This window comes from Scatophagus argus, chromosome 14, assembly GCF_020382885.2.
Source record: "Scatophagus argus isolate fScaArg1 chromosome 14, fScaArg1.pri, whole genome shotgun sequence".
Lineage (NCBI taxonomy): Eukaryota > Metazoa > Chordata > Actinopteri > Scatophagidae > Scatophagus > Scatophagus argus.
In genome coordinates this window covers 20934525-20962005 of record NC_058506.1, presented here as the reverse complement: position 1 = coordinate 20962005, position 27481 = coordinate 20934525, and the positions used below count along the sequence as shown (strand labels likewise).

The 27481-nt window shown below is 42.3% G+C and overlaps 1 protein-coding gene across 4 annotated transcripts in view; it reads left to right on the top strand.

Moving 5' to 3' along the window:
• Positions 1–27481, top strand: part of cadm1a (cell adhesion molecule 1a) — a 323583-nt gene that overhangs the window by 272881 nt on the left and 23221 nt on the right. For 2 of the 4 annotated variants that reach the window (XM_046410015.1, XM_046410014.1), the window contains 3 exons: positions 4523–4695; positions 14205–14294; positions 22978–23010. In XM_046410015.1, the coding sequence (XP_046265971.1) occupies positions 4523–4695; positions 14205–14294; positions 22978–23010 (296 nt within the window). The remainder of the gene's footprint in view (positions 1–4522; positions 4696–14204; positions 14295–22977; positions 23011–27481) is intronic. The other 2 variants (XM_046410016.1, XM_046410017.1) reach the window with 2 other exon arrangements.

Below are 27481 nucleotides of genomic sequence, written 5' to 3'. Positions count from 1 at the left end.
TTAAGCGGATTTAAGAAACATATACAGGCACTTTGTTCTGAACAGAACTGTAGAAATGTTTAAGTTCACTGAGTCACTCGAGGATCCATCGTTGGTCCTTTTCTCTTTGTAGTTTATAATGTGCTGCATATATGCCCACTAAATTATTTAACGTAATGTTACTTCCCATGTTTTTGCTTTCATCTCACAGATGACCTTTTGTGGCAGTGCATATGATTACAGTTTGAAAAGATCTTGCTGAAAGATCTGGATTGGCCTTAAGGTGTGATGGATATGGATGTTGTTGAATCAGCAATGTTAATTGTCTTTGGGAAAGTGAAATGTCACTGTGTGAGAAGAAACTGCAGCATGAGTGATATGAGATGTGGTTGTGCAGCATTAAACGCTGGCCCTTGAACCAGTTCTCTCTCTGGGAACGAGACCTCTTCCAATACGAGCAGAGCTGACAGAGAAGTAGGCTGCCTTGGTACAAGTGAATGTCGACAGGATTAAAAGTTGCCATAGCTTTTAATGTTTGTGACATTCATAATGTTACAGACAGTCGGTCCTGAGGCCAGACATATTTAAATGACCATTGCTGGATCCACAATCACTTTATTGAATGGCCACTTTATTTATTTTTGGGCGGGGGGGGGACTCGTTTAGGCCCCAACAACGTAGACTGATGATTACACGCCCGTGACCCCTCAACAACCTGAAAGACTAAGGAGTTGGCCCATTGTCCCACTGCCAGGACTCCATATTGCTCCTCTTGAGTGTCCTGACTCTGCAGAGAATAGGTCAGAGTCTCCTTTCCAGCACCCTTGCTCAGAGCACAGTGCTACTCTGATAACTGGAGCACACACACACACACACACACACACACACACACACACTGGTCCTCCTTCTTAAAAATGAGACAAACCACCCTGGTCTGCCACTCCACAGGTACTGTTCCCGATGTCCCCGATGTCCCACACCACTCTGTTTCAGATCAGACAAGCCGTTCCAGCCGGTTTTCCCATCATTCCCCGCAATAAGCATCGATGTCTCACAGTAGAACGTTAGCGTCTTTACACTTAGCTATGAATGCTAATTTTCTGAAGGTACACATGGAGACTGTGCGAGACTGACATTGTATGTTGATGCCTTCGAGCACACATAACAGTCCCCAAGTCATTTTTGCCACAATGTCAAAAATGAACTTATTGTTAATCATTTCTTTGAGGCGTCTGATCTAGTGCCAGAAAGCCCTTGTTTTCCACTCATTAAGCTATTTTTACACATGTTGTCATCTGTAAACCGAGGTCTTGTTTTGTTCAGGTGATGTGATGTAAGATGTTATGGAGGCTTTAGGTCCCTCGTGGATGAGTTGAGCAGTGAGAGCTTCAGGGATAAGACCTGCAGAACTGTCCAAACATCAGTACAGCTGGTGCTGTTAGTATAAATCATCAAGGCAGCTGAAATTTGAACAGAACAAAATAATCATTAGATGGAATAGACTGAATATTACATCAGAAACAGTAATGTGACCAACTCACAGGTGTGGAACTTCTGTGTGTCTTTTTGTGAGCAACTACGTTCAGATGTGACAGTAAACGAAAACCCTGAAGAAACAGTCCGACTCCACGAAACAAAAAACATGTCTTTTGGCACCAAACACTTGTCTGTAAGCTTGAACGGTGGCTTTGGAAAGTTTATAATGTTCTTTTTGGCAAAGGATGACAGCTGTAGTATGCTTGGATTCACAACAGTTGCAGATTTTAATGGCAAACAAGGTTCATTGAGAAAAAAAAAACTATCAAAACATCTATTGAAACTTTTCAAACCGCTCTCACAGCAAGCTGTACCATTTTCCAAGCTATAACTTAATGCACGACTTCTGTTTACTCCCAGCTCAACTCAACCAGTGTTAGCAAGTATAATTAAAAATGAAGACACAGAGAGATAATTGTTTTAGCGACAAATGGAGCCTGTATATCTGCCATATTATGGCAAAATGTGTCCAGAGCATGCTGAGCATATGAAAAGAGAGAAGAGGATCATGCTGCACTGGCGGGTTGAAAATTTTTAATGTACTATGTGATGTGTCTTTGGCCTTGAAACTGGGTTGCTGTTGGAATCACAACTTGTGTGTACAATAGAGTACAGGGATACAACAGTGTGAAGTCCTCTGTGAAGGAGCTTTTCAAAGCCACCTTCCAAGCACAAATTCAAAGCAAACCTTTTTCAGAGGGAATTAGTGGCATTGCTATGAAGGATGATTCCAAGTTATTATTGAATCAAAATTGATCAATTAAAGGTCTGAGTGTCTTCTTCTGCCAACACAGCTTGAGCAGGCAGAAACACAAGTGAACGTAATGCAATGACGATGAGCTCATGCTTTGGCTTCCACAATCTACAATGATCCCTGTGTTACTTTATATTTATTTTTATCTTTCATTTGTCTCCCTGAGCTCTCGTGTCCTTCCACAGTGAGACTGCAGGCCTTATTAAAGGGGCAGTTGCAGTAATGAGATTATTGTTTTGCACAACTGCACCTAAGCAGGACTTTGACTTGGCCTTAAATCCAAATGTGAAGTCTAACCGTAACCCTAAATCAAAGCTTGGATCGACCAAGCTATCCTCACGTTTTATTTGAGAAATATTCCCATTCTGATGCTCTGAAACTCTGACTGATTCTGTGAAGGGTAGAAGTACACGAACACACACACACATAGAGAGAGAGAGAGAATCAAACACTGTGTACTGCCTCTCCCCACCAGCCCCCCGCAGTTTTCATACTTGGCATGAGACAAGCTCACTACCCGTATTCATTTTATAAAGATGAAAACACAATCAATACAGTGAGTCGGGAATTGGAAGTCATTTTCATTAGAGCTGTTGAGAGTTGTGCAGTCATTACCAGCAGATAGCACAGGGGGCCGTGGCTGCAGGCAGCCATTTGTATTCAGCACGCCTGCCCTTCCTCTCTCCTTGCAGCCCCATCTTACCTCTTTCGTCTATCTCTGTCTATCTCCCTTCTCCAGATGCACTTTTTCCCTCCTCACAACATCCCATCCGCCTATAGAAACCAAACACTGCAGGTCACGTCCCTCACTTCATCTGAGGGAAAGACTTATATATTTAATGTTTATTTACATTTCAAGTCACCCGGAGAACACTTGTAATAGACACGGCTCTCTGCATTTCAAGCCGTCCACCACGGCCATAAAGTGCACTTGTGGTTTGTTTGTTTGGTTTTGCTATTGAGCCCCAACTGCAATTTCATATTTTCTTTTCCTGGATTTTGCGCCTCATCTTTTCCCCTCTCTTCCATTTGCTCGCTCCCTCCACACCAGATGTTTTCAAATGGAGGGAAGCAAGTTAAAACACCACAGCAAAATGCAACAAGAGAGACCATCAGCACACGCTCAGGGGAAATAACAGTCGCTGGCAGTGGCCATTGGAAGTTGCAGCAGCAAAATAGAGGTGTTTTGTCTTTTTCTTTTCTCTTCACCCTCGGTGGCTCTGAGCTCATTGTCATAAAAATGGAATCTGTCACCCCGCTATAAACCTCAGTCAAGGTAGAAAAGAGAACAAATACAGACGCTTGGTAGGCGCCCACCTACACAGCACAACACTCATGAGTGTACGATCGTGGAAAGCCTGCAATTTGAAGACAAAGCTGCTACGCAGTTATTGTTTGCTTTTAGCCGTACACAAAGGGAGGAACGTCGTTGTATTATGTCTTGTTTTTTAATGTCCTAGCTGTCTTTGATTAGCCCTTATTCTAGTAAACAGTTGCTAGAAAATGTCTTCACCAAAAGGTACACTTTATAAGCCTGGCTGTGCTGTGCCTTCTGCTGCGATCTTTGTGCGATTCTCATTACTGAAGGGGACATTCGGGTCCTCGGTGTAGATTCTTTCTGTCGGTATCGTTTGGTTATTTTAATGACCCGAGGAGGAGACTATTAGAGATAGTAATTATTACAAAGCATCCAACCGGAAAAAGTAACTAAAAGTGTGGATTGTGTGAGTCAGTAATATCGGCGATGTAGATTGTGAGTTGTGAGCTTCGCGAGGTGTCAGGTTTTGTGAAGGGAAGAGAAAACGACAAGTGAAAAACAGCACAAGCGTGCAGACGCTGGCTGCTGCAGCCTCCTCCTCCTCATTGACCTTCACAGCAACTCGTCCACAGCACCTGAATGAAAAGAAAAGCAAGTGAACCTCATCAGCCTCAAAAATTGGTACATTTCTGTGTTTATACACCCATTCACACACACACACACACACAGACGGCAGTGAGCTATCATGCAAGGTGCTGGCCTCGAGCATTTTGGGTTTCTTCGTCCCAAGGACACCTCCTGTTGGAGGGGCTGAGGAATCGAACCACCAACCGTGTGATAAGTGGACGAGCTGCTCTCCCTGCTGAGCCACAGCTGATCAAAACAAACTTGAAATGTGGGAAAGCTACGTACTTTTGGTTTTGTTAGGGTCACTTCCTGCTCCGCTCTCAGTCTTTGAATGCTTGTCTTTTCTGTCGGGTCTGTCTTCATTTCAGGCCCCAGCGGGTGAACTGGGTCAAGGTGGATGACGACGTGCCGTCCCATGCTGTCATCACTGGGGGCGATCTTTACATCGAAAACCTTAACAAGTCCTACAATGGAACCTACCGCTGTATGGCCTCCAACTCAGTGGGCGAGTCTTTTGACGACTACATCCTCTACGTCTATGGTACGCCGGTCTAATCCTGAAACCTCAGTACCAAACTACCTCTCCCTCTGTGCCTGCTTTTCTTTCTGTCTTGCAATTTTTTTCCTCCTTCAACATTTCTATATAAGGGTCTTGTACTCCTAAGTATAAAACAATATCAGATATAAAACTCAGATATTCCAGTGGTGTTTAATCTGTCCCCTTTTGAGAAAAAAAACAGGACATGACAAGTTTGCTTTTTGTGCACTGAGGAAAATATTCAGAAAGTGCACACAAACATACCAGAATCATTCATATGTAGACTGATGATTGGTGAGTTGTTGGCACCGATGCTCATCGCTCACACCTATAGCATACTAACGAGTGCTACGAGTTCATTAGCGCAATCCAAGCTATGCAGGCTGACTTTTAAATGAGGGCTGTGTTATGATACAGGTGCTGTATGCACACAATCCCTCGCTGTTTCCTTCTGAGGATGTGGCCAGTGCCAACAAGCTTGTTGCTTTGTTCCCTTGACCGTGTGGAGACCAAGCTGCTGCGTTAAGACTGACCCAATGAGGCCAACTGTTTTGGCCTCTGATAAGCCTGCAAACTCATTACTCAAATTAGATTATATTTCATCTTCTCACCAGCGCCTTCAGCAACACACTCACACTCTTTTAATAAGGTGCTATTTTTGTCACCAAATAGGACGCCGAGGTCGTGTCCTCAGTATCGTCTCACTCTCTCTACTGTTTGGTTATTTTAATGACCTGATGAGGCATTTACAAACATGTTTTACATGGTGGGCAATGAGCTCTGGGCCTGATTGCTTTTTGGGCCAGAATGATTACATTAAAATACAACAATAGAGAGACTGAGGGTAGAGGAGGCCTTGAAACAACATTTAACCTGGAGGGAAGATCACATTTACAGAAAATATAACTGAACAGATACATGAAATAATATAAATATTGAGAATAATCTGAAAATATCTTAACATGTTTGTGTTTCTTTGGAGGGGTGGATCAAAATCAAACAATTTCAGATAGTGATTGATCTTGCAGGCGTCCACAATCTGCTATTTGGGTGACTGAGGGATCGAGATTGTGGTTTTTAATGTCTCACGTCTGTTTCTACACTTCACATAACCTCGCTGAGTGGATCTGCTCAGACAAATGCCTTCACGTGGCTCTTTCTTGGGCGAGTCATTGTAAATAATGCAAAGTGAGCTATAACTAGATGCAGATGAGGAGCTTGTGCACAACAAAAAGAACTTGGCCCTCTTGGCGTGAATGGAGGAATTCAGAGGCTGTTTCACGTCTGGCTATAGTCGACAAGGCAATTCAAAACTGAGAAGAAAGATTGTAATTTAGATGGTGGATCGTGATTGCTATTAAACAGACCGTGATATTATTTTTCTGTCCGGCGCCCAGCCCCTTGCATACAGTATGTGGTTTAGGTCGACAAGTAAACCTGACTACATTGCAACAGATTTAAATTTTAAAGCATTGATCCATCAACCTCAATAGCACAAATATATTCCTTAGAAATGTTGTCCTCATAGTCCTCATAGACGCTCTCTGTCGTCCGTCTGGATAAGGAAAAACTGCTGTCAGTTAGTGTGACCAGTTTTATTCGCAGTTTTAACTTGGAGCACCAGAGCCAAGACTAAGATCAGGATCTGTAGATGAGTCTGTATGTTCTCCTCACAGCTTCCACCTACTTCTGTCAGACTTGTTCATTTCCTTGGCCTCCTGCTGATGTAGAATCCTTCTCTCTTCCTCCCTGTTATTCACTCATCCTCATAAGCGTTATTTTAGCATGGTTTTTCCTACTGTTGATACCAGTAGTGCATTCTCCCTGCAGGACATTACACTCAAATAATACGGTCATTTTCTCTGGCAAAAATTACTTCACTCTCACTTTTCGGTAGACCCTGAGCCTGCAGAGAAATTATTTGACTGCTATTGTCAGGGGGAATTAGCAGAGTGAAAAGGCTTATTTTTTATGTAGGGAGGGAAAAGGGACTCTCAGTGCCTGATGGACACCAGCTGAATGGATGTTATTTACAGCAGAGAGAGCCGCTGTGCTAATGATGAGTGCAATAAAACAACAGAGGTGCTGCTGAAGATCAGGAAACGGCTCAGTGCCACCTGCTACATTACAGCTGTTTGTCTAAGCTAACAGCGCAGCGTCAGTCTGTCTCTGTGCTCCTTTTGTCGTCTGAAAGACTTTGACACATAAATCTTTGGAAGCGCAGACATTTTCCAGTGCTGACTTCTTTGAGAATTGGTCCGTGATTCTGAAAAAGGATTTGGGTGCAGGTTTAAGATCAGAAACAGGATTAGTTCCGAGCTAAAACTGCCTGCACACGATCAGCTTCTTGACGTTATTTCACTTTGAAGAGCTTTTCATCAGCTCACAAATCAGATTGATGTATTTAACACACTCAAAACTTGTCATCAAACTTTGCTTCATAAAGAACAAAATCCCAGTCCCATTCATGACATTAAAAAGTGCTCATGTGGTGGTTGAAACACTGCCTGAACTGCAGGGTCACTTCCCAAAATGCACTGAAAAGCACATTACCTTTTCCTGGAAGCAAAAGGTGCTGCAGTCTCTGCAGGGCCAACCAAGGGTCTGTCATGTAACCAGCATAAAGTTATCATAGTAACATTAACATCAAACCTGATTTCAATATCAAAGTATACGCTCATAACATTTAACATTAAATGCAAAATTAAACCATTTGTTTCTAAGACAGGCTTTTTGTCCCTCTCTCTACCTGGACCTTAACGACAACACACACACACACACACACACACACGGCGGTGAGAGAAAGACAAACACGGTAATGCAACACGCGGCCAACTAAAAGCCTTGGACCAAAAAAGAACAGCCGCCATTAAGACCACAGAAGGCCTCCGTCCTTTTAGAGCTACTCTTTTGATGACTTTGATGTGTTCGTGGCCCCCACATCACTAATGCCTGCTGTAATTCAACAGCAAATCATGCCGGGCCTTCGCCTCGCTAATGGGAAGGCAGGATGTTGCGGCTGAGCTGTCAGAAACTGATTCCCACATTATGTTTCAGACCCACCTTCCTCCACCACACACACACACACACACACACACCCTCCTGTCAGCCATTTGCCTAAAAAGGAGCTGGAAAGAGGGCATGTATGAAAACACACACACACACGCACACACACACACACACACACACACACACGAAGCAACAGCGGCGTCAGCATGTCAGACTGATCAAGTGAGTTAGCACCTTAGTTTTGCTTTCTCATATCATGACTTTAGTGGAGTTTTAGTTTAGTGAGATGTGAAAGCAAAACAGACACACCACAGGATTTTCTGACGCTTGATGCGGCACGTTAACGACTAATCGTGATTAGTTCGGTATCAGTATCAGTAGCGTTTGATAACCACATTACATTACGAGTGTCGTGTGTTCTGGTTTAGTTTCTCCATCTGGGATGAAGGTCAAAATAACTTGTTTGTTCTCATGCAACATTGGGATTCACAACAAAATGAGTTTGTTGTCACCTTCACCCATAGACCTTAAACACAGGTAATCACATACAGTAAAGAACAGCTTAAAAATAAATAAACTCGACTGCTGTGAGTCCTTATGACCTCCTGCTGCACCTTTTGCTTTATGTAGTAACTCAGTTTGTGAATGAACAGTTAGTCTTCTTCTTTCCTTTCGTCCTAGCCAAAAGCTGTCATGAAATAAACACAAACGTTTTTCACACCCGTTTTGTCAAGATTAAATTTTTTCTTTGATTAAAACTTAAAATCCAGCCATAATATCAACACAAGATCCCAGGCTATACATTCGAGCTCGGTAATTGAGCGAAAAAGCCCGCGTGGCGCCTCCACCACCCACACTCCTCCTGCTCGACAGCCAGAACAAATGCAGCCATGGCCAGCATCCGCTCTAATACGTCTGATTCCTGCGTATTGTGACCCTAAGTGACGGAGAGCACTGTGAGACTGGCTGACACTAACAATATTAACCGCAAAAAGAATGCAGTGCGAGCTGCTCTAACTCTCACTGCCGCTCTTAACTTCACAGGGTACGAAAACGCGACCATCAGGGTTTTCCTCCCGCGGCCGAGCGAGACCCAGCGCCGAGGGCTGTTCTGTTGTTCACAGGCTTCACACTAACTGGCTTGTGTTCCTCCTCCTCCTCCTCCCGCTCTTTTACCAGCACACGAGCACATGTTCAGTGGCCTTGTTGCTCTCAGTTGTCTTCCGACTTACTTCACGCTTCTTTGCCATTAAGGCACATGGGAGTTTCTCCACAAGTCGCTCTCCGCTCCCTAAGTGGCATCCATGTCTTCCAGAGGTGCAAAGTGTATGGAAATATTCCATTCAATCTGCGAGAGCTCTTAGTTTGCTGAAATTGCACTTGAGTGGAAGTGAAATTGCTGATGTAAAATGTCATGAGGAGGTGAGAAGTATAATTTCATCACTTCCAAAACAAATTTGCAAGGAAGTTATATTTTGAATCCCGTCCGTCTTTTATGAAGACATTTTAAACACTGGAATTATTCGTCTTATGTTTTAATATGTCTCTGCTGTGTATTATGTCTGACTTCATGGTGGTAATTTTGGACATTTTCTAGAATTTAAAATTCCAGTTTTCACGGTTAATGTGATTACAGTCAAAGCTGGGAGAACACTGGTAGGTAGTTATCCAACATTTCTGCCCTGAATCATCCTGAAAAATCCAAAACAGATTAAACATCATTTTTACATACAAAATTATTTTATGAATTATTTCATACACAAAACCATGCAGAGATTCCAGAATAAGCCATGTTTGAGAAAACCCCCTTCAGTTTTTGTCCGTTACCTGACAGAAGACTGTAGATGGCTCCAGAGTTGAAAGCTGGGTCAGCTTTCATCTTTAGCCTTCACTTTGTAAGAAGGCCTTCTTCAGTCAGACCCTCATAGGGCATTAAAAGTTTTGAAAAGTTTTCATTTTGCTTTGAAAGCTACCAGTGGATCAGGATTAATTTAAACCAGGTGGAGTATTTGAAGGATGTTTTATTTTGTTATTGTTTTGTTTAGGTTTATGAACTTTTTAGGTCTTTTTTTAAGTTCTTTCTGGAAGGATAAAGTCAAGAGTTCAAAGACATGCTGCAGAATAAAAAAACACAACACTGGCATCCACAAATGTCACTTCAAGTCAATGTCAAGTTTATATGTAAAGCCCTTAATCACAGCACGAGTGTCAGGGCTTCAGTGGTTCGGATTATACAGGGAACAGGGGGGCAAGGACACGTCCTGAAAAGGCCAAAACAAAGCTGGAAAAATGAAAGAAACCTTGGAAAGGCTGAAATATGGCTAACCCCTGTGGGGCTGAACGGTGTGACAAAATAACAAATCAATAATGCAGTCGGCAGCGTAGCAGGCTTGGAGACCTGAATGAAACGGGGAAACATAAAAGCAGAAACGAGAGGGGAACACTTTGTGATGAGGCCGCGGCGTCACACTGTAATGACAGTAAATGATATGAGATGTCAATTTCTCTCTGTGTGCTGCATGTGAGAATCAAAAGAAAAATTACAGCTGATCTGCTCCGCCTCCCGAGCTTCAAGCAACACCTCAATGCTAATTCTAACAGCTGTCACTCAAATGTAAAAACATGCAAATGAAGACATTTATGAAGTGCAAAAGTGGGTGTTTTGGCTTTTTCAGTTTGGCTTGTTATTCCCCTTCTCATTCACCCTCAAGCTGACTGATTTCCCTGACCTAAACCAAAGTATTTGTGCCTGGATATCAGCAGCAGATGAGCACAGGCGCAGTTCATGTAGTCATTTTTCTGAAATACATAATGATTTTTGAATACACTCAACATATTCATGAATCGGTTTTGAAAGCTGATAACAGCTGACATTGGGTGTGTCAGGATGTCATGCCCTGGATTATAACATGTTTTAATTCAGTATACTACAGTTCATTAAATTGATGGGATAGATTAAAGCTAACAAGAGTCAGCTTACTTACCGAAGTAGAATGAAACTTACTTTCTCAATTTTGTTTTTGAAGAAAATTTTTGACAACTTATCTTGACTGAATACCACCAATCCCCCACCCCTTCAGTTTTTCTTATTGTTGATTCTCGTCCACGCTGTTCCCTTCACTTTGCACGTTGTTATGTGTGCAAGTTTTGTTTTCAAATTCGCCTCACCTCAAATCAATTTTGACGAGTGTGATGTGGAAACTTCAAGCCTGCAGAGCACGTACACCGTGAACGGCCTTCAGCGAACAAGGAGACTTCTCGTGCCCAACATATTTCCATATTCATAGAATCTGGATTTTTGAAAGAGGGACAACAATGTGGAAGACCAGACAGAAAATTACATTCTCGACGGAAAAGATCTCTTAAAGCAGACTCAATACGGTCTGACGGTCACCCGCCCCACCTGTGGCACATCTTAGAATAAAGCAGCGCTGCTTTATGGGTTTAAAAATGTTCCCTTGTTATAAGTTAGAAGTTTTGGCCACATTTCATTACTTACTAAGAGCAGGAGCTTTATTTTTTTCGGGTTTCACATTGTTTTGGTGTGATTACGAGAGCTGTGCGAATGTGTTTCCTCATCCGGTGCTCACGCGGAGTTCCTTAACGCACCGGCTTTAACAGGAATGATTCCTGTCAGGCAGCTTCCTGCGGTCCTGCTCCATTTGTTCAGACCAGAAACACCGATTCATAAGCCTCATCAGTAAACAAGGCCCAGTGACTCAGCAGGAGGAAAAACACATTCTTGCCTGTCACATTTGAAAGTCAATGAGCTCCAGTGTGCCTTGATACATTACACCAGCTAGCCACAACAAAGAGTGATATGTAGTGTACATTCAGACCATCACACCAGCCTTTCTTTTAATCTTTAGTGTCTTTTTTATTTTTTTTAATGAGTTGTTGACACTGATGATCCCAAACATTTGCTGGACCCTAGCAGTTCATAATGGGATAAAACCAATTAGACGGCACCACCCCCCGAGCTGGAGTTCTGTGGCTCGAGCTTCATCTGCCAGCCAACTTCCCAACAGATCATTTCTCAGCGTCTTTGTCTGAACGTTGGTCTGCGCAGCCTTTTGTGCTGTCAAGGTTGTCTTTAAAACAACGGAGCTGTCGATGGATTAAACACATATCGCAGATCGGCAGAGTTTGAATACTGATCCGCATGACCTTAAGGCCTTGATTTGCATTTTTAAATTTGCCTCAGGCAGAGTTCTGAGGGGCTCCGCAGTCCTCTCTGCCTTCTACTGGAATTATTTGATATATTTTTCTTTAAGAGCAAAAAATAGATGATGTTCAAAACCAACTATGAACAACTTCTGCCCTCCGGGAAAACCACTTTTATTTGACAAACATCCTCAACGCCCTTAGGGAAGACATTACAAACAGCAGGATAACTTTTATTGTCTATAATGGAACTTTAGGGTGTATACTTTTTCAATTTGCTGCCATTTCATACTAAAAATATCTTCACTTGAAACATTAAGAATTACTGTTGTACATTCAGTGGCAACAAATGACCATTATCACTGAATGGTGATCATTAGTGCAGCTTTTACGGTGCAGTGTTGTGCAGCAATTGAAATGAGCAATTTTCTTAAGAATACAAAATCAAGAATAAGATTATATTCATCTAAAATTGTCTCTTGTTCTTTTTTTTTTTCTTGAATGTGTTATGTGCCATATGTCTCGACTTTCAATCAATTTCGATGATAAATCTGCTGTTTATTCAGTGCTTTCCAACTCCTCTGCTCTGCCTGGAGGCCCATTCGCTCTTATTTAGAATGTAAATCTTGAAAAAACAAGACACAAATATGTAGTTTACTCTTTAAAAAGACTCAGTAATCTTCTGAAACAGCTGCTCGCTGCAGTTTTCACTCAAACAGGATTGCATAGTGTGTTTGTCTGAGACTTTTTTTACATTGTTGGCAGGATTAAGTCGTTGGTGGTTTTGGTCTTTTCTGGTCTCGCTGATGATGACGAAGATGATGAAATGTGACAAATCACCAGCACTTAATAGTTTGTTTTATTTTTTCAGTATTGTAACAGCTACCTGGAATTAGAAATTCATCATGTAAAACAAGCTCATTTCATTGGATGTGATTTGTGTGTGCTTGTTGCACTTGTTGCTGTTGCACTTTTTTGCCGTTGAACGTCTCAATGCTCAGTGAATGAAAACTGAGGCAAGAAAAGGAAAAGCAGCAGCATTTTAGCCCTGCAACTGTTGACACGTTGATGTGCATTGCCTACAGGCAGGGGAAGTAATCGTGGCTACAATTTTGTGGCTTGTGCCACCTGCGAGAAATAAGCAGCACAGCTGCAGCTTGTTCCTCTTTATGGCCGTTGCGTGCGGCCAGTAAATCTGCAGCATAGTCCTACCGCGCACATCACATAAAAGGCAATAACATTAATGGGACAACCGCTTTAAAAAGTACATCCTCTGTCTCCTTGACTACCTTCTCTCTGCCTTCTCTGTCCATGCACATTTCCTCTCCTCACCTTCTTATAATCCTTTATTTCGTTAGGTGTACACTTGCCTTCCTCCTTATCAACAGCCACATATTGCTCGTTTTCCAGCCTTTCAATAACCTTTTAATAACCCCTACAGGTTTTTTCAGTCCATTCCCAGGCAATCAGAGCAACATGGGAGGCCTCTAACCAAGCAGCACTGTCAGTGGCTTCATATCATTGCAGCCCTGCACTTCAACAAGGAAAATGTCACTTTTGATATCTCCTCCGGGTCATTTTCAGCGTGGGGATTCTAACCCGGCTAATGAAGTAAAAAGGGAAAAGCTGTGGGAGGACAAATGGTCTCTGCACAAAGTCTGGGTACTCAACAACCCTGCTTCATGCTGTGTGTGTTTCTTTTTTGTCTTATGTGTATATATTATCTCCCCCCTTCTGTTTTTGTGTGCTGCCATTTGTCGTGCCGCCATGTTTGAGTTTATACATCTATTTCTGCTTTTCGTAGTTGTTGTTGCCAGTATCCTCAGCAACTCTGTGCTCTTACATCTGGAGATATCAAGAATGCACAGGCACGTCTGTTTGTCAAGAAAGCTCGGTGCATAACAATGACAGCGTAACGACAGCGCCAGCATGTGTTACTCATTAGACTTTTAATCGCGTCTAAGAACCATGTGTTGCTTGCATTGTCAGTATTTCATGTCATGATGTGTAGCCTGTGAGTAGACATAAAAGAGAAGAGCTCCCCACGAGATCTTTGATCAGCTCAGCCGGTGTGAGACGAGTGTATGTGTTGTAGTGTCATTGAGTTGCGTATAGTATTTAACGCATTGCCGCTGCCAATTAATCAAAAAGTCACCGGCAGACGCGTAACTCACACACACACGCGCACACAGTGACACACAGTGACACACAGTGAGCTGTTGGTTGTTAATCAATCAGTGATTCCATCGCTTCACAGTGACTTTACTTTATCCTCATGGCTTTTTTTACTCATTTGTCCCCCCTCCCTGTGTTTGTCATGTATTTGTCCTCTCATCCAGATGCTCCCACCACTACCCCTATACCCACCACAGCCACCACCACCACCACCACCATCACCACCACCATCTCCCACCCTGAAGCCAATCAAGGTACAGTATCACCCTCACACGACCTGTTTATCTGTGTGTGTGTGTGTGTGTGTGTGTGTGTGTGTGTGTGTGTGAGGTCCCTTATCCCCCACGGACAGCCTCGAATCACATCTATCCCATCAATCTCCATCATCGACCAGAGCGGCAGCCATCTTCGTATGCATGTTCCTTTACCGATGGCTTAAGGCCACCCAGTTCCTGTCAGAATGTCTCGATTGGTTTTTAAAAGCTTTGGCAACTAATTCCATATTCTTTTATGTCATTTAACAGGCACAAGTTTTTACCTGAGGCTGCACATGTGATGACATACTATAAAATCTCATATACAGTGAAAGCCAGCATTAACATGGTGATGGCCGAGTTCAAACGATACCTGAACCAGGGGAAGCTTGATGCGTGTTTGCTTTAGTTTCCATTCAGTGATGAAGAGTGTGAGATGCTGAAAGCCAAAAAAAGAAAAAACAAGTCAGCCCTGTTAAAATTACTTTGTCTCAAGGTCAATAATAACTTTCTGTGCTTTAGAATGGATCAATATTTTGGGAAATGTTTTTCACTAAAGAGAGATGAGAATATCAATACAACTCGTTTGTGAGTTTGAATTTTTCACAAAGCCAGGTGAGATGTTTTTCCCTCCAACCATATGCTCAGCCAAAGTAACCGCGTCCTGACTGCAGCTCTGTTCGTATCACTCAGCTATGACGCTGATGTCAGTGTTCCCCAAAATTCTGCACCGTTCCTTAAAGCAGGAAATAAAATAAATAAAAGACTATTGTTGCAGAGCTATAATCACAGAGTGAAACAATGCAGATCTGTGCACGTGAGATTCACAAATAAACACGAGTTCCACATAAAACGTCGCTTAAAATGAAGAGATGACAGGAGAATATAAACTTTAAACCTGGAATTATGAGTAACTGCTGTGCACAAAGTGACAAGCAAGTTTTTCCTGCTTTTCAGCTGTGTGTGTGGGTGTTGGGATCGAGAGGACAAACAGCAGGCCAAGGCTGAGCTCGTATTGCTTGGTTGTCAGTCAGTGCAGCCTCTCGGAGAAACACGGCGTTGCTGTCAATGCTGTTCATTTCCTCCCAGATCCTTTCAAGCAGGGTTTCACAGCAGACCTGGTGCACGAAAACATACCGGGAAATATCTGGCTTTGCCCCCTACCAAACCACTGCTCCATCACACAGGAAGTGTATTCATTACAAATGGCAGTGTGGCAGTGCAGTGTGATATTACCTGAACTGGCGTGATGGGAAAAGCTAAAGCCAGCCAAATTGTTGAGAAGGCTGTAACTGGTGGAATGTGGACAGTGGATTCAGGAGGATAATCCTATCAGTTTGATAAATGTTCTATAACATTTGCTCACTGCAGACTCAATGATCGCCTTTTATATGGAACATTCCTTTCGTTCATAAAGTCAATCAAAGATCGTACTCTAGGTGGTTTGGGGATGAACAATAACCCGAACATGAACACTTGAAAATTAGGCCCTTTTGAAATAAGCAAATTTTTATCTTGCTCTTTCAGAAACAGAAATGGGAGCTATTGTGAGTATAAATCTCCAAAGGGTGCAGATAGAAAACATCACTTTATGCCTCAGAAATCAGCCTGAGCTCCAAATGCAATCAAAGCCTCTCTGACAGACCGCTCAAATGGAACAAATCTCACAAGGCTGGCAGAAATCACAGGCATTGTGCTTGATTATGCCATCTGATTGGATTAAAGAGAATACGTATCTATGCAGGCTGATTGATAGCTCCTTTGCCTCTGGAGCCTGCACAGGCCTGTTCTGATTACAGCTACCCTGACTCATTCACACTCAGACGCTGATTATTTCTAATGTACCTGCTGAGAACAGGTTACTTTATACGTAAATAATAATACTCAGGACACGTATTCTCCAAAGTTTACTTGCAGGAGAATTTTGAATTTCAACAGTTTCACAAACAAACTAAGATTTCTACACTTTGATAAAAGTTTGTCACGTCTAACACGAGAGACGTTCAGTGGCTGCAGCTCCTGAAATGTTAGGACTCACTTAATTTGCTTATTTTTAGGGCTGGGCATTATTTTACAAAAGTTTCCCTGTGTTTTCTTCTTCATGTGGCAAACAGACTCACGAAATGTCATTTAATAGCATTTGTCAGTTCCTGATTTTTCTGATCTCTTATTACTTCCAATCACAAGCCAAAAACAAACAGAGCATCCACAACCACCTCCGTACTTCATGACAGAGTAAGATTAAAATAATTTCACACAAGCAGCCAAAAATACAAAGAAAATCCCATGCCCTGAAAAAGCTTTTACTGAAATGAAGGAGAATTATAATCATTAATCTCTGTGCTTTCTAAAAAGAAAAACACCCCGTTCAGTGTGTTGGCGGGTTATTTCAGCCGCCTGTGAACAGGACATGGGCTGAGATGTGTGGACTCCAAAGCAAACCTCGCATCTGCAGTGCCAATATTTTCAGGTTAAAACAACCCACTTACAGTTTCTGCCAGATGTCCTCTCTTTGCTTTCAACTATCAGGGGCATTCCGTTATTACTGAGTATATAGATTGAAGGCAGCACACTCATATGGCCATAATACGCTCTGCCAGTCGATTTCATTTACCCACGGCGAGCTGCACAGATCAGAGACCCACTGCCAAATGAATCTATCACAGAGAGATTGGGGTTTTTTTCTATCAGTTACCCATTAAAGGGACAGAATAGAGCACTTTAAAAAATCTATTAGAGCCCCAACACATGGCTCTTAAGTGCTTGGTGGGGTTTAGAAAGTGACATGAGGAAATGATTGCATTTCTATTCTCACTGCTAAATAAATTTCTAAATGGAGATTTTTCACTGACCAGCTCCGACAATTAAAGCATGTTATTGCGACACTTTTTATGTTCTCCAAATCTCTTACAGGAACTGAATTTTCTGCTTTCCCTCCTTAAGCGTCCTCAGGTGTTTTGTTTTTTGGTTGCTTGGCCGTCCATATTCTTTTTTTCATTTCCCTGCCATCTCTGTGTCAGTGTGGAAGAAAGACTTTCCTTGAAAAACAACATTTTGTGCTGCACTCTTTCCTCAGGGGCAGCAGTCTGTTATCTTTTTAGTGGTAGTCGGGGCCAACAGGAGACCTTTTGTGAAACACGAGCTAACCCCAAACTGCACAGGCACTGCTCTCTTTGCAGAATAAACTCTAACTCTCTCATCATTTCAACCCCCGACCCACCATTAACACAATATGACTGATCATTTCCTAATTAATCACACTGGTGAATGAGCAGTGCCACTTAAAAAATAGATCACCAGTGTGTATCTTGTGCAAATAAAACAATCAGGCAGCGGTCTAACATTACTTTTAATTGATGACAGATCGTAAACGTCGCTGACAACCAATTCGTTTAACCCACATTACTGACAGGAGAACAAAACAGGCGAGCGAAGAGGAAGAGAAACAAATATCCATTACGTTTGTCAAGGTCTTAAATTACATAAACACCATCTGGAGAAGTGACTTGAAAAAAATGTATTAATTTAGATGTGCCTCCACCTTACATCCTCCTGATATTGTTCCCACTTTGCTCACTTTGATTCCTTGTCCATTTTAGAATTGGAGCAGCCGAGCTATAACTAATTTGATTAAGGTTCAGTAGCAGCGCAATAACTGGCGTCATGAGACATACACCCCTAAGAGAGCATCAATGATATTAGAGCACTCAGCATCACGGAAAACGCAAGTCTGGAGCCCAACACATCTTCTTAATGTGGACGTATATTTTCTCCTGGAGGTATTACTGTTCTCCACAATGGCTAAAAGGAGATGAAACTCATAAAGAAGGGCCAGAAGGTAATCAGCTCGCTAAACAATATCTGAAACGTACTGTCAGCACAGACATATTTGCAGCCGTTCAACTCAGTATTTACACATATAGTCATATTGAGGCTACACTGCAGCTCCTGGACTGCATGGAGTGTTTTAAAATATGTTCAAATAAGTGCAAAATGGTGCATGTAGATCCTGTATGTGACACCTTAGTTTAAAGATCAGTGTTGTGGTCAAGACCACCTAAACCAAGCCAGGACAAGAGCGAGTCATGACCAGAAGTTCCACTCTGCATGTGACACATTTGTGATAGAACGAAAGGTTCACACTCTCATAAAAAAGACCCCCACAGACAACCAGTGAGGATTCACTTTTAGTCATTTCTTTATGTTCCATGAGTGTACGTACATGTGTATTATGAGAAATGTCTCGATAAAGAGTTGAATTCAGAGGTGAAGTTTATTACTGGCAGTTTTCCTCAGTTTTCTATGAGCAAACAAATACAGAACTGAAAGGTCCTGAAGCCGACGTAACCATCTTTCTTCAGCTCTCCTTTTCCGTGTTTCGCCTTCCACAAAACACAATAAATTTTCTGTGCGAGCATCAGGTTGTCTGGGTGGTCTTGCCCATCAATATGTACAGAATGTGTCAAACAGTTATTCAGTATGGTTTAAAACAAAATCAGAATCATTATTCTCTGAGGCAGAGAGAAATTTGAGTGAAAATGCGGTTGATTGCAAGACCTTCAAACAGCAAAGAACAAGTGATCATCACCTTAGAACTTACGTGATAAGTCGGTATATGCAGTTAGTTCCCGGGGACACAGAAATAGAGTTTCTTCCTACATTTATCATCTTCCACCAACGTTCAACAGTGCTTACAGGCTGAAATCCATTGTTGAGGAAAAAGAGATACCAGTTTCTCTATCAACAGAGCTCTGTGGGGGTTGGCAAAATTCTGGAAAATGCAGGAAATCGCAAACTAAAGCTGAGGCAGAGAAGGCAGGTCAGAGAGAGAGTGGATCCAACCAAAATAAAAAGTAATCTAGCTGCCAGCGGGGACACCCAGCAGCCTGTTGGCATTTTCAGTACCACAGGGTTCCACCTAATGCATTTCTGCCAATATAATTATGATTGGCATGCAGTTATCTCTGCATGTTGAGCCGGATGTCATGTCACAGTGCGTCACCAAAGGGGTTCATGGGAAGCGCGGCAAGTAGTCATGGAGCTGATGTGTCCACGTCACGTCTGTGAATGTCAACGAGGACGCCGCCGATGTCTCGGTTGACCCGTGTAGCTAGAGATGGTGGGCGCGGAGGAGGCTCAAAGATGGACAGGCAATCACTCAGCAGCAGACATATTGAATGGTCCCACATGGCTGCTACCCACGGTGTAATGAGGGTTACTGGGCCATGCTGCCTTTCAGTTGACTGGGGCTTGCAGGCACCGAGGCTTCATTTTACATTTTGATGCCAATGAACAGTGCATTACCGTAAGTGGTGGCAGAGACGAAAAGACTTATTCTGCATTGGAACTGTTTTGCTTCACAGCAAAGAAGTAGATATGGTGGCTGGACTGTTGAAAAATGTTAAATGTCATGAGGAAATACAATCCATCAGTCAGTCATATCCCCATTCTCATTTAATATATGCAGCCTTTCTCAATCTACATTCATTTCTGTAGTTGTGGACTTGTGAAAGGTCATTAGTCATGGTCCAAGTACTTTCCCAAGTCCTCATTTAGCCAAGTACACTCCAATTGGCCAAGAGTATTATATCTTCATTTATTTTATTGTGAAAGCTTTGGGATTAGCACTTTAGATTTTGAATACATGGCCAAATGTGTTCAGTCGATTTCCGCGAGGTGAGTTAGACCAACAAGTCAGTGTCCATGGTCATCAATGGAGAAACCAGTCTTCTCTAAGCAAATGTTCTGGTAGTGGCCGTGTTTTAATCAATTAAACTCTTAGTCAAGATCACTGACTGTATATAAAGGTGGACAACATGACAGCTGCTCAGAAGTGTAGCTAAAACATCTCAGTTGCCCCCTGGTGGCTGGCCCCAGTATAGGTCATAAATGCCTCCCCTCCCAAAAATGTTTTTTATGTTTTTATGTAGTTCTTATCACGTTACTGTACGATCAAGAATTAATTTTTCTGATGTTTGGTTTTTGTGAATTATTTTGTGTGATAAAAATTGGGTTAAATGCCATTGACAGCTAAGCGCTACTCATGATTTAGTCAGGCGGATAACAACTCGATACTGTGGCTCCACAGACTGACCACTGCGGTGCAGATTCTGGCTCCAAGTTACCCCACCAGTGCAAGATGGCAGTGCTCATAGTCAGGATAATTTGGCCTCATTTCTTCATTGTTGTTTTGTACTTTTGGCTTATTTTATATAAGGATTTTGCCACTCTCAATATTAATGAAAATGAATTGAATCAGTGTAGTGTGATATTTGGCTTTACAGTGAGGATACCTTCCATACAACTGTATAATCTTTAAATAATAAAATTAGCCTTTGCTTCTCAAGTACAAAACAGCCTACAATGAACCAAAACAGGAATCCTGTTGTGTCTGCAAGAATGTCAGCCCAATTAATATGCAACTGTGAATATCACAGGCTATTGATAACCAGTCAACCAGCTTCCTATTTGTTATACTAAAGCCAGCGTGGGTAAGTTGGTGGGTAAGAGTTCTGTTATAGATGTTTTTCTGTTGATTCTCCAAATTGAACTTTCTCCAGAGAAGATTTGCCTTGTGGCAAAGGCTACTCAGGTGATCTAACCTGGTTCAAAATGAGCAAGCCGTGTGATGCTGTAAAGCTTGGGTTAAGCCTGAATCAACTGGCTTAACTTGTTTAAGCACAGGTGCAAACTACACTAGAACCACAGCAGTGGCGTACCATGTATGCTAAGAAAGTGTCAGTGTAAAGCCTGGCCTGTGGCGTTATTTAGCACTGACATGTCTCAGCTATTCAGGGACCTTATGGAGATACGGGCCCTCAGTAGTTCTGAGATGGACTTGACATTGTCTTGCAAGATCGCTCTCTGCACCTTTTGCCTCTGGCGGCTGAGCTTAGATGTGGCATTGGCCTGCCGCTCTCTGAACAATTACGCATTAGCAATGAGCATTATTGTTTCTCTTACACTCAACAACAACAACAACAATAACATCTGTCCATGCCTTGATAGCTTCCAGGCACTTTGTCATGTCTCCACCGAGACAGAACGCCAACTTCAAGCAACACTAATGTACATTTAGCCTCTTGAAATGACGTTGTGGCTGGTCAAACTCTTTGAGTTGAACGTGATCTGTTTATTTTTTCCTGCCTATACTCCAGTGTTGACCAACTCTTTTCGTCCATCATTTTAGATTAATTTCAACACTGTAACTGTGTTTAAAGGTAGACGCTTTGATGCAGATGCCATTTGATGAAGACTTAAAAAGCCATATTTTTTGAACTAGCTCCATTTGTCAGTGGCCAAGAATCTTCCTCAAAAGTGTTTTGAAAAGGCACATTTCCTCCAGCACAGCATTTTATTCTCAACAAGGTGAAATCCCTGCTTCTGTCTTCCTCAGCTATAATACACAGTGAAGTGCAGCAGTCTGCAGTGGCATTTAGTGAATCATAGCTACACCCGGCTTGGCTGCGCTTTGACTCTGCTTTGCACAACAAATCAGATATAATCAATCAGTCAATCTAATCAATACGGCCAGTCTAACTGGCTGCATTTGCAGCAAACTGATGGGTCTTGAACAGCAGCAGAGTTGCAGTGGCTCAAGTCATTAAATGAATATGAATCTGCAGCCATGCTTAGAACGTAAATTCAGACATTCGTATATGGTTTATTATGTTCTACGTTTGGCTTGGAACCTCATTATCTATATACATTTATATTGGTATATATTTGTGCAACCTTTTTTAAGATGAAAAAAACCCACAGTCTTCTGATATACCTACATTTTTTTCTATTGGAAGAAGAAGTAAATAACAGCCCCAGAATTGAGCAGATGCTTAAAAACAAATGAAATTGTTGTTATCTTATCTCCTGTGTTGCCGACAGAACCCGTGAAGCAGTCTGAAGATGCTCTGTACGGAGACGCGTAGGTTTGAGACAGAGAGGAAGTAAGCTTCATACCAAATGCTTGTCAGATCCCATCCAATGGCATCTAAACCCCCCTTTCAGACAGTGGAATCAATGGGGGCTGCACCTGATCGTTTTTGTAACTTTCTGAAACACGCAATCCAACAATCATGCCCACTTTTCTAAAACACTCAAACATCTAGTGGCAATTGCAGCCGAATCGGAGGATGGGCTTTGGAGTTTCTAGCACTTTGGCTGAAATGTAACATCACCACCCTCAGGAAAAGCTGCTATTATAAACTATATTTAAAATGAAAACTAGGTGTTCAAAACTTCATAAATTAGACAAAGGTCAAGGTCATCAAACCACATTAGGGCGGCGGCACAATTATTTCCTGCTGATAATCTTTTCTCCACACCAAAACTGCCTACAGCACACGACAGTAGTCTCTTACACATCTCTTCAGGCAGTAGCCACACTCCCCTCTGAGTGGAGCGTCCTGTGTGTGTGTGTGTGTGTGTGTGTGCGTGTGTGTGTGTGTGTGTGTGTGTGTGTGAACTTATGTTTATCTCTGCACTGCCTTTGGTTCCTTTTGATTTCCCTTAAGCCTTATGTCTTTTGTCATGTTCTGGTCTTCTGAATGCTTGCTTATGGGTGTCACTTGTTTTCTCCCCCTTGCCCCGCTCCCTCCCTGCCTCCTCCCCCATTTCTCCTTTATTTGCATGCTGTTCCTCCTGTTCCACACCTCCCTCCTCAACTGCCATGTCCTTGTGTGCTCAGACACTGCGCCCAGCACTGAACCTGCAGCTCATGGTTGGTATCTTTACTTTCCTTCTATTATGTCTCTTTTTTTAAAGCCTGTGTCCTGTCTCTGCAGCATGCTTACTTTTACTGTTGCACAGCGTGGAAATTTCGGCTGTGTGTTTGGTGTCAGTCGCTGATCAGACTGACTTGCCAAGTAACAGTCAAGCCACATTTTATTTTATGTTGTGTGTATCATTTACTGTCACTGCGTAGAACCAGACTTAGCATAACCATCATCTTTTTCCCTTCTCTGCATTGGAACTGCCCTTGTGAAATGGTTGCACCAGCTAACCAATTACAGCGTTTCCCTGAAGGTGCCACAGAGGAATAAAACCCACTCTGAGGCCAGGACTGATTATATCAACAGCATGAGATGATTTTGTGTCGAGGCAAAAATAGGCCTCATTTATTCGTTCTCATTAATTTGAGTGAAGATGATATACATCATTTTCTCATTTGCCTAATTTGCATCCCCATTTTTTCATTATTTTGTGACTCCGGTTTCATAACAATTTCATGAACGTATGGTCACAAACTTTTTATTAAGCTCAGTTTTGATCCATCAGGTAATTTTCAACTGGCTCCACTCACTTGCTGTAATGGTCAAATTAGGGGCCCGTGTAGCAAGAAGGAGCCGTAGGTCCCTATTAACCTCCCGTTTGCGGTGTGTGTTTAAGCATCTGCATCAGGTAAGGTTTTACACAGGTCAACATTACCTTGTCCAGAAAGGTGATCTGGCCTTGCTAGCCATGAATAACTATACATGTAATTGTATTGCTTTGTTCCTGGATGCTCAGATTTACGCATATTAAAATATGGTGCCAGATGGTTTATTGAGTTGTGTGAGGTGTAAACAGCTTAAGCGTGTTCAGGAGAGCACATCGGAGGCAGCCATTTTAAACCTCTTAAATGATAAATTCTGATGATTCACACTTAGCAGTCAGCTGTAATGAGATGGGAATCTTTTTGCTCACACAGTTTGAGTTATTTTTACATGATATGGCATGAATCATAGTACCTCTTTTACTTCCTGCGAGTTAAGCTTGAGAGCCTCAGTTTCATGTTGATGCCAGAATCCAATCTTCTGGTGATGTTTTTATCATTAAGTAGGCCTACCCCAATATAATAACATTAACCAAATAGTGAGAGTTTCACAACGTTGACCACGTGATGCTGACAGTCAGGTGCACCCGCTGTTGGTGCTCTCTGGTCTAATGTGTCGTTTCGCTGCTGGTTTGCTCACATCATCTGGGTTGCATTCCCCAATTTCATTCAGTTCCAAATAAACTGTGTCGGAAATATAATTAGTTGTTTAATGTGAGCAATTCTTTCTGTCTGTTTGAAACATAAGCAATTGGTTTGCTTTTTTGTTCGCCCCGAGTGTTTTAGGATAATGCCGAGAAATAACACAGCGAGGGCTTAAAATAATGCTATTTTTTTCATGTCCCTGAACATCTCATCCAGGGGCCAAGCAGAACTAAGCGGCGGACATAGTGGAGCATGTAGCATTTAGCAGCCATATATTTTCCCCAGGAGCCATTAGAGAGCAAAAGCAGAGTTAAAGGAGAGCAAATGTTACACTCAAATCAATTCAGCATGTGGTCAGAAACGTGACTCCTAAATGATTGATAGTTGCTCCGTAACTATTGGCAAATTAGTCATACCAACTTACTTCCTACTGTTTACAGTAAATGTAAAAAGAGCAGGTGTCAGATCTGTCCTGTTTAATTTGTTCAGCCCAGTCAAACTGATATTCAGTTATAGCAGTCTTCTCCCATGAGATATTTGTAAAGGGCAAAAGAACACGGGCTTAAACCAGATGAATGGATTTTCACGGTGGATTGATGGAGATGGGATTCTATTAATATGCATACGCTATTTGTTGAATGAACATGAGTGGAAGGGTTCAGGTGTTTTATGGACTCACTTGTTCCATGAGGCGGATGTTGTTGTGAAATCAGGTTTTCAGTGGAAATGTTGTGCGGTTTGTTTTCTGGACCAGCTGATAAATCATTCTGACTCCTGTTTTAACAGAGCCTTCAGACATTTCTTAAAGCAGATATAACTTTAAATGCGTGCTTACAGCTTTTCAACATAACGTAATCTTGTTTGAAGGTTAAAACTTCTTTGTTCTGAAAATGGCAGAGTGCCTTTTCCTCTCCTGAAGATAACACCATAAATCCAGATGTTATCAACAGTGATCTTACTGTGAGAATGAGAATGAATGTAATCAAGGTCAGCATTAAACACAAATTTACTTCAAATGCAGGTGAAGTGTTGAATATCTGTCACCCTGAAGGTGCAAACCGATTCTGAACCAGTCTCTCACTCTCTCTCTCTCTCTCTCTCTGTCTCTGTCTCTCCCTCTCTCTCTCTCTCCCCCCTCTCTCTCCCTCTCTCTCCCTCTCTCTCTCTCTCTCCCCCCTCTCTCTCTCTCTCTCTCTCTCTCTCTCCCTCTCTCTCTCTCTCTCCCCTCTCTCTCTCTCTCCCCCCTCTCTCTCCCTCTCTCTCCCTCCCTCTCTCTCTCACACATAATATTGTCTGCTGCCTCTACAGCTTAAAGCCTGCTGTGTTTGTGCCACTGCAGAACACTTAAAAAGGTCATGTAGTTTTAAAAGCGTTTGACCATAATCAGAATTATTTGAGAAATTTCCCACATTGCATATTGCTTGTACAACAAGATTTAGTCGTTTAAAGCGGCTTCAGTTCCATATTTTCCTGATAATAATGTGTAAGACAACGTGAACGTGTGAAAGTGGTCACTCTTAGTGATGGACCTGCAGCTCGTCTCTGCTTTGCTGACATTTCAAATGAGTTTCAGCTCATTGTTTAGCTGCGTGCCCCACAACTTTGCTGACTGCCCTCACGTCAGGGTTGTGTTCACAGCTTGTTTCCACTGCTCCCGAGTGGCCAAAGAAATCAGTTATTGCAGGCTCAATAGATGGAAAACAAACAGGAGAGTCACGGATATCAAGCTCAGTCTGTCCACACACCCACACAGTCCTGAGGACAGGTCTGATCAGCCAGTCACCCATGTGGGTGTCCAGTCATGATTACAATACAGACTGCGGTTCAGTAGTGAGTCACTTTGTAGTGACTTCGATTTCAAGCCCTGATTCAATGAATATTGACAGCGATAAGTCAGTGACTGGCATTGCAGTGATAATAACATCAGTAACACATGTCCCCTGAGGTGCAGGAGCATAGCAGGCGTGCTAGAGACAGTTAGGAAAATCAAGAAGCAAATGAACAAATTGAGGAGTACCTGTAACGATACTGTCATGAAGGGACACACTTCACAAAGGGTCTAATCATGGAAACATAGCTGCAGTTAAAAAAATAACGTGTTCTCATTTAGCAAGTTGATAGGTTGCATTCACAATAGTCAATATTATTGACATTTCTGACTAACAGGCACACAAACCTACATCATAATTGTTTGTGTGTGTGTTTGTGTGTCTCAGCGAGAGGTATAGTTTAACAGTTTGTATAAAAATGCCATATAAATGCAGCAATTTACCAAAACAGCCCATTAATGTGTGTCAGCTGTAGCGACGGGGATGAAGCCCTGCGTCGGCTGTGATTACTGCTGTGTTTGCATCCAAACAAGATTTCAAGTTGGTGGGAGAAACGCAGAAAGTCAGAAAATGCATGGACATGCCCTGCAGTTACCTGGTCACAGTAAAATCTGTGTTTACCTGCAGCTGGTCAGCACTCAGACTTCACACCTACGTACGTCTGCATTTTCAGTATTAATTATATTAGATTCGTTTGCTGTTGGGTACATTTATTGTTACTAAATCATTAAATGACCAAAGCGGACAACGATTTGATCATAGGCCAAGTCTTGAAATAACTCGTTTCCCATTGCCTCTGGCCTCCTTTGTTGTTAAACATAACACATAAATGAGCCACAGCGTCAAAGTGAGCGACATCGTGTGAGCAATGGTAGACCTTCTTTGTATTCATTCTTCCCCTCTGCACACAGCACACCAAGGAAACAAAACACATGAGGGGCTCCAGAACACATGAGAGCACCTGAACAGTGAGACACGTTCTGTGAGTTCTGTGCATCCACTTTCAGACGGTGGGGACACACACTCTGTTGCCAGATTACAGTCAGAGTCAATAGTCCAGCAATAAATCCTACATTCACCAAGGCTGTAATGTTCAGTTTTTGTTTAAACTGTTTTAGACAGCTGTTGATTCCCTTTTATGGTCGTTTTAGGGGCTGCAGCTACTTAATTGTATTGCATTAAACTAACAGGTGCTTCGATTATTCTGCCCAACCAATTTATATCAATGAGGGTGGACTAAATAGCAGTTACAGCTCTGATGCTGTACAATTCAGCAGCCCCACACAGTACGTCCTCTGAAATGATCAGACATTCATACCAACGGCTCTCTAAAACACTTGAGACAGCAATTAGACGTTATGACCGTCATGAAAGCTGGATTTATTGCACAACTGTTGTGTTAG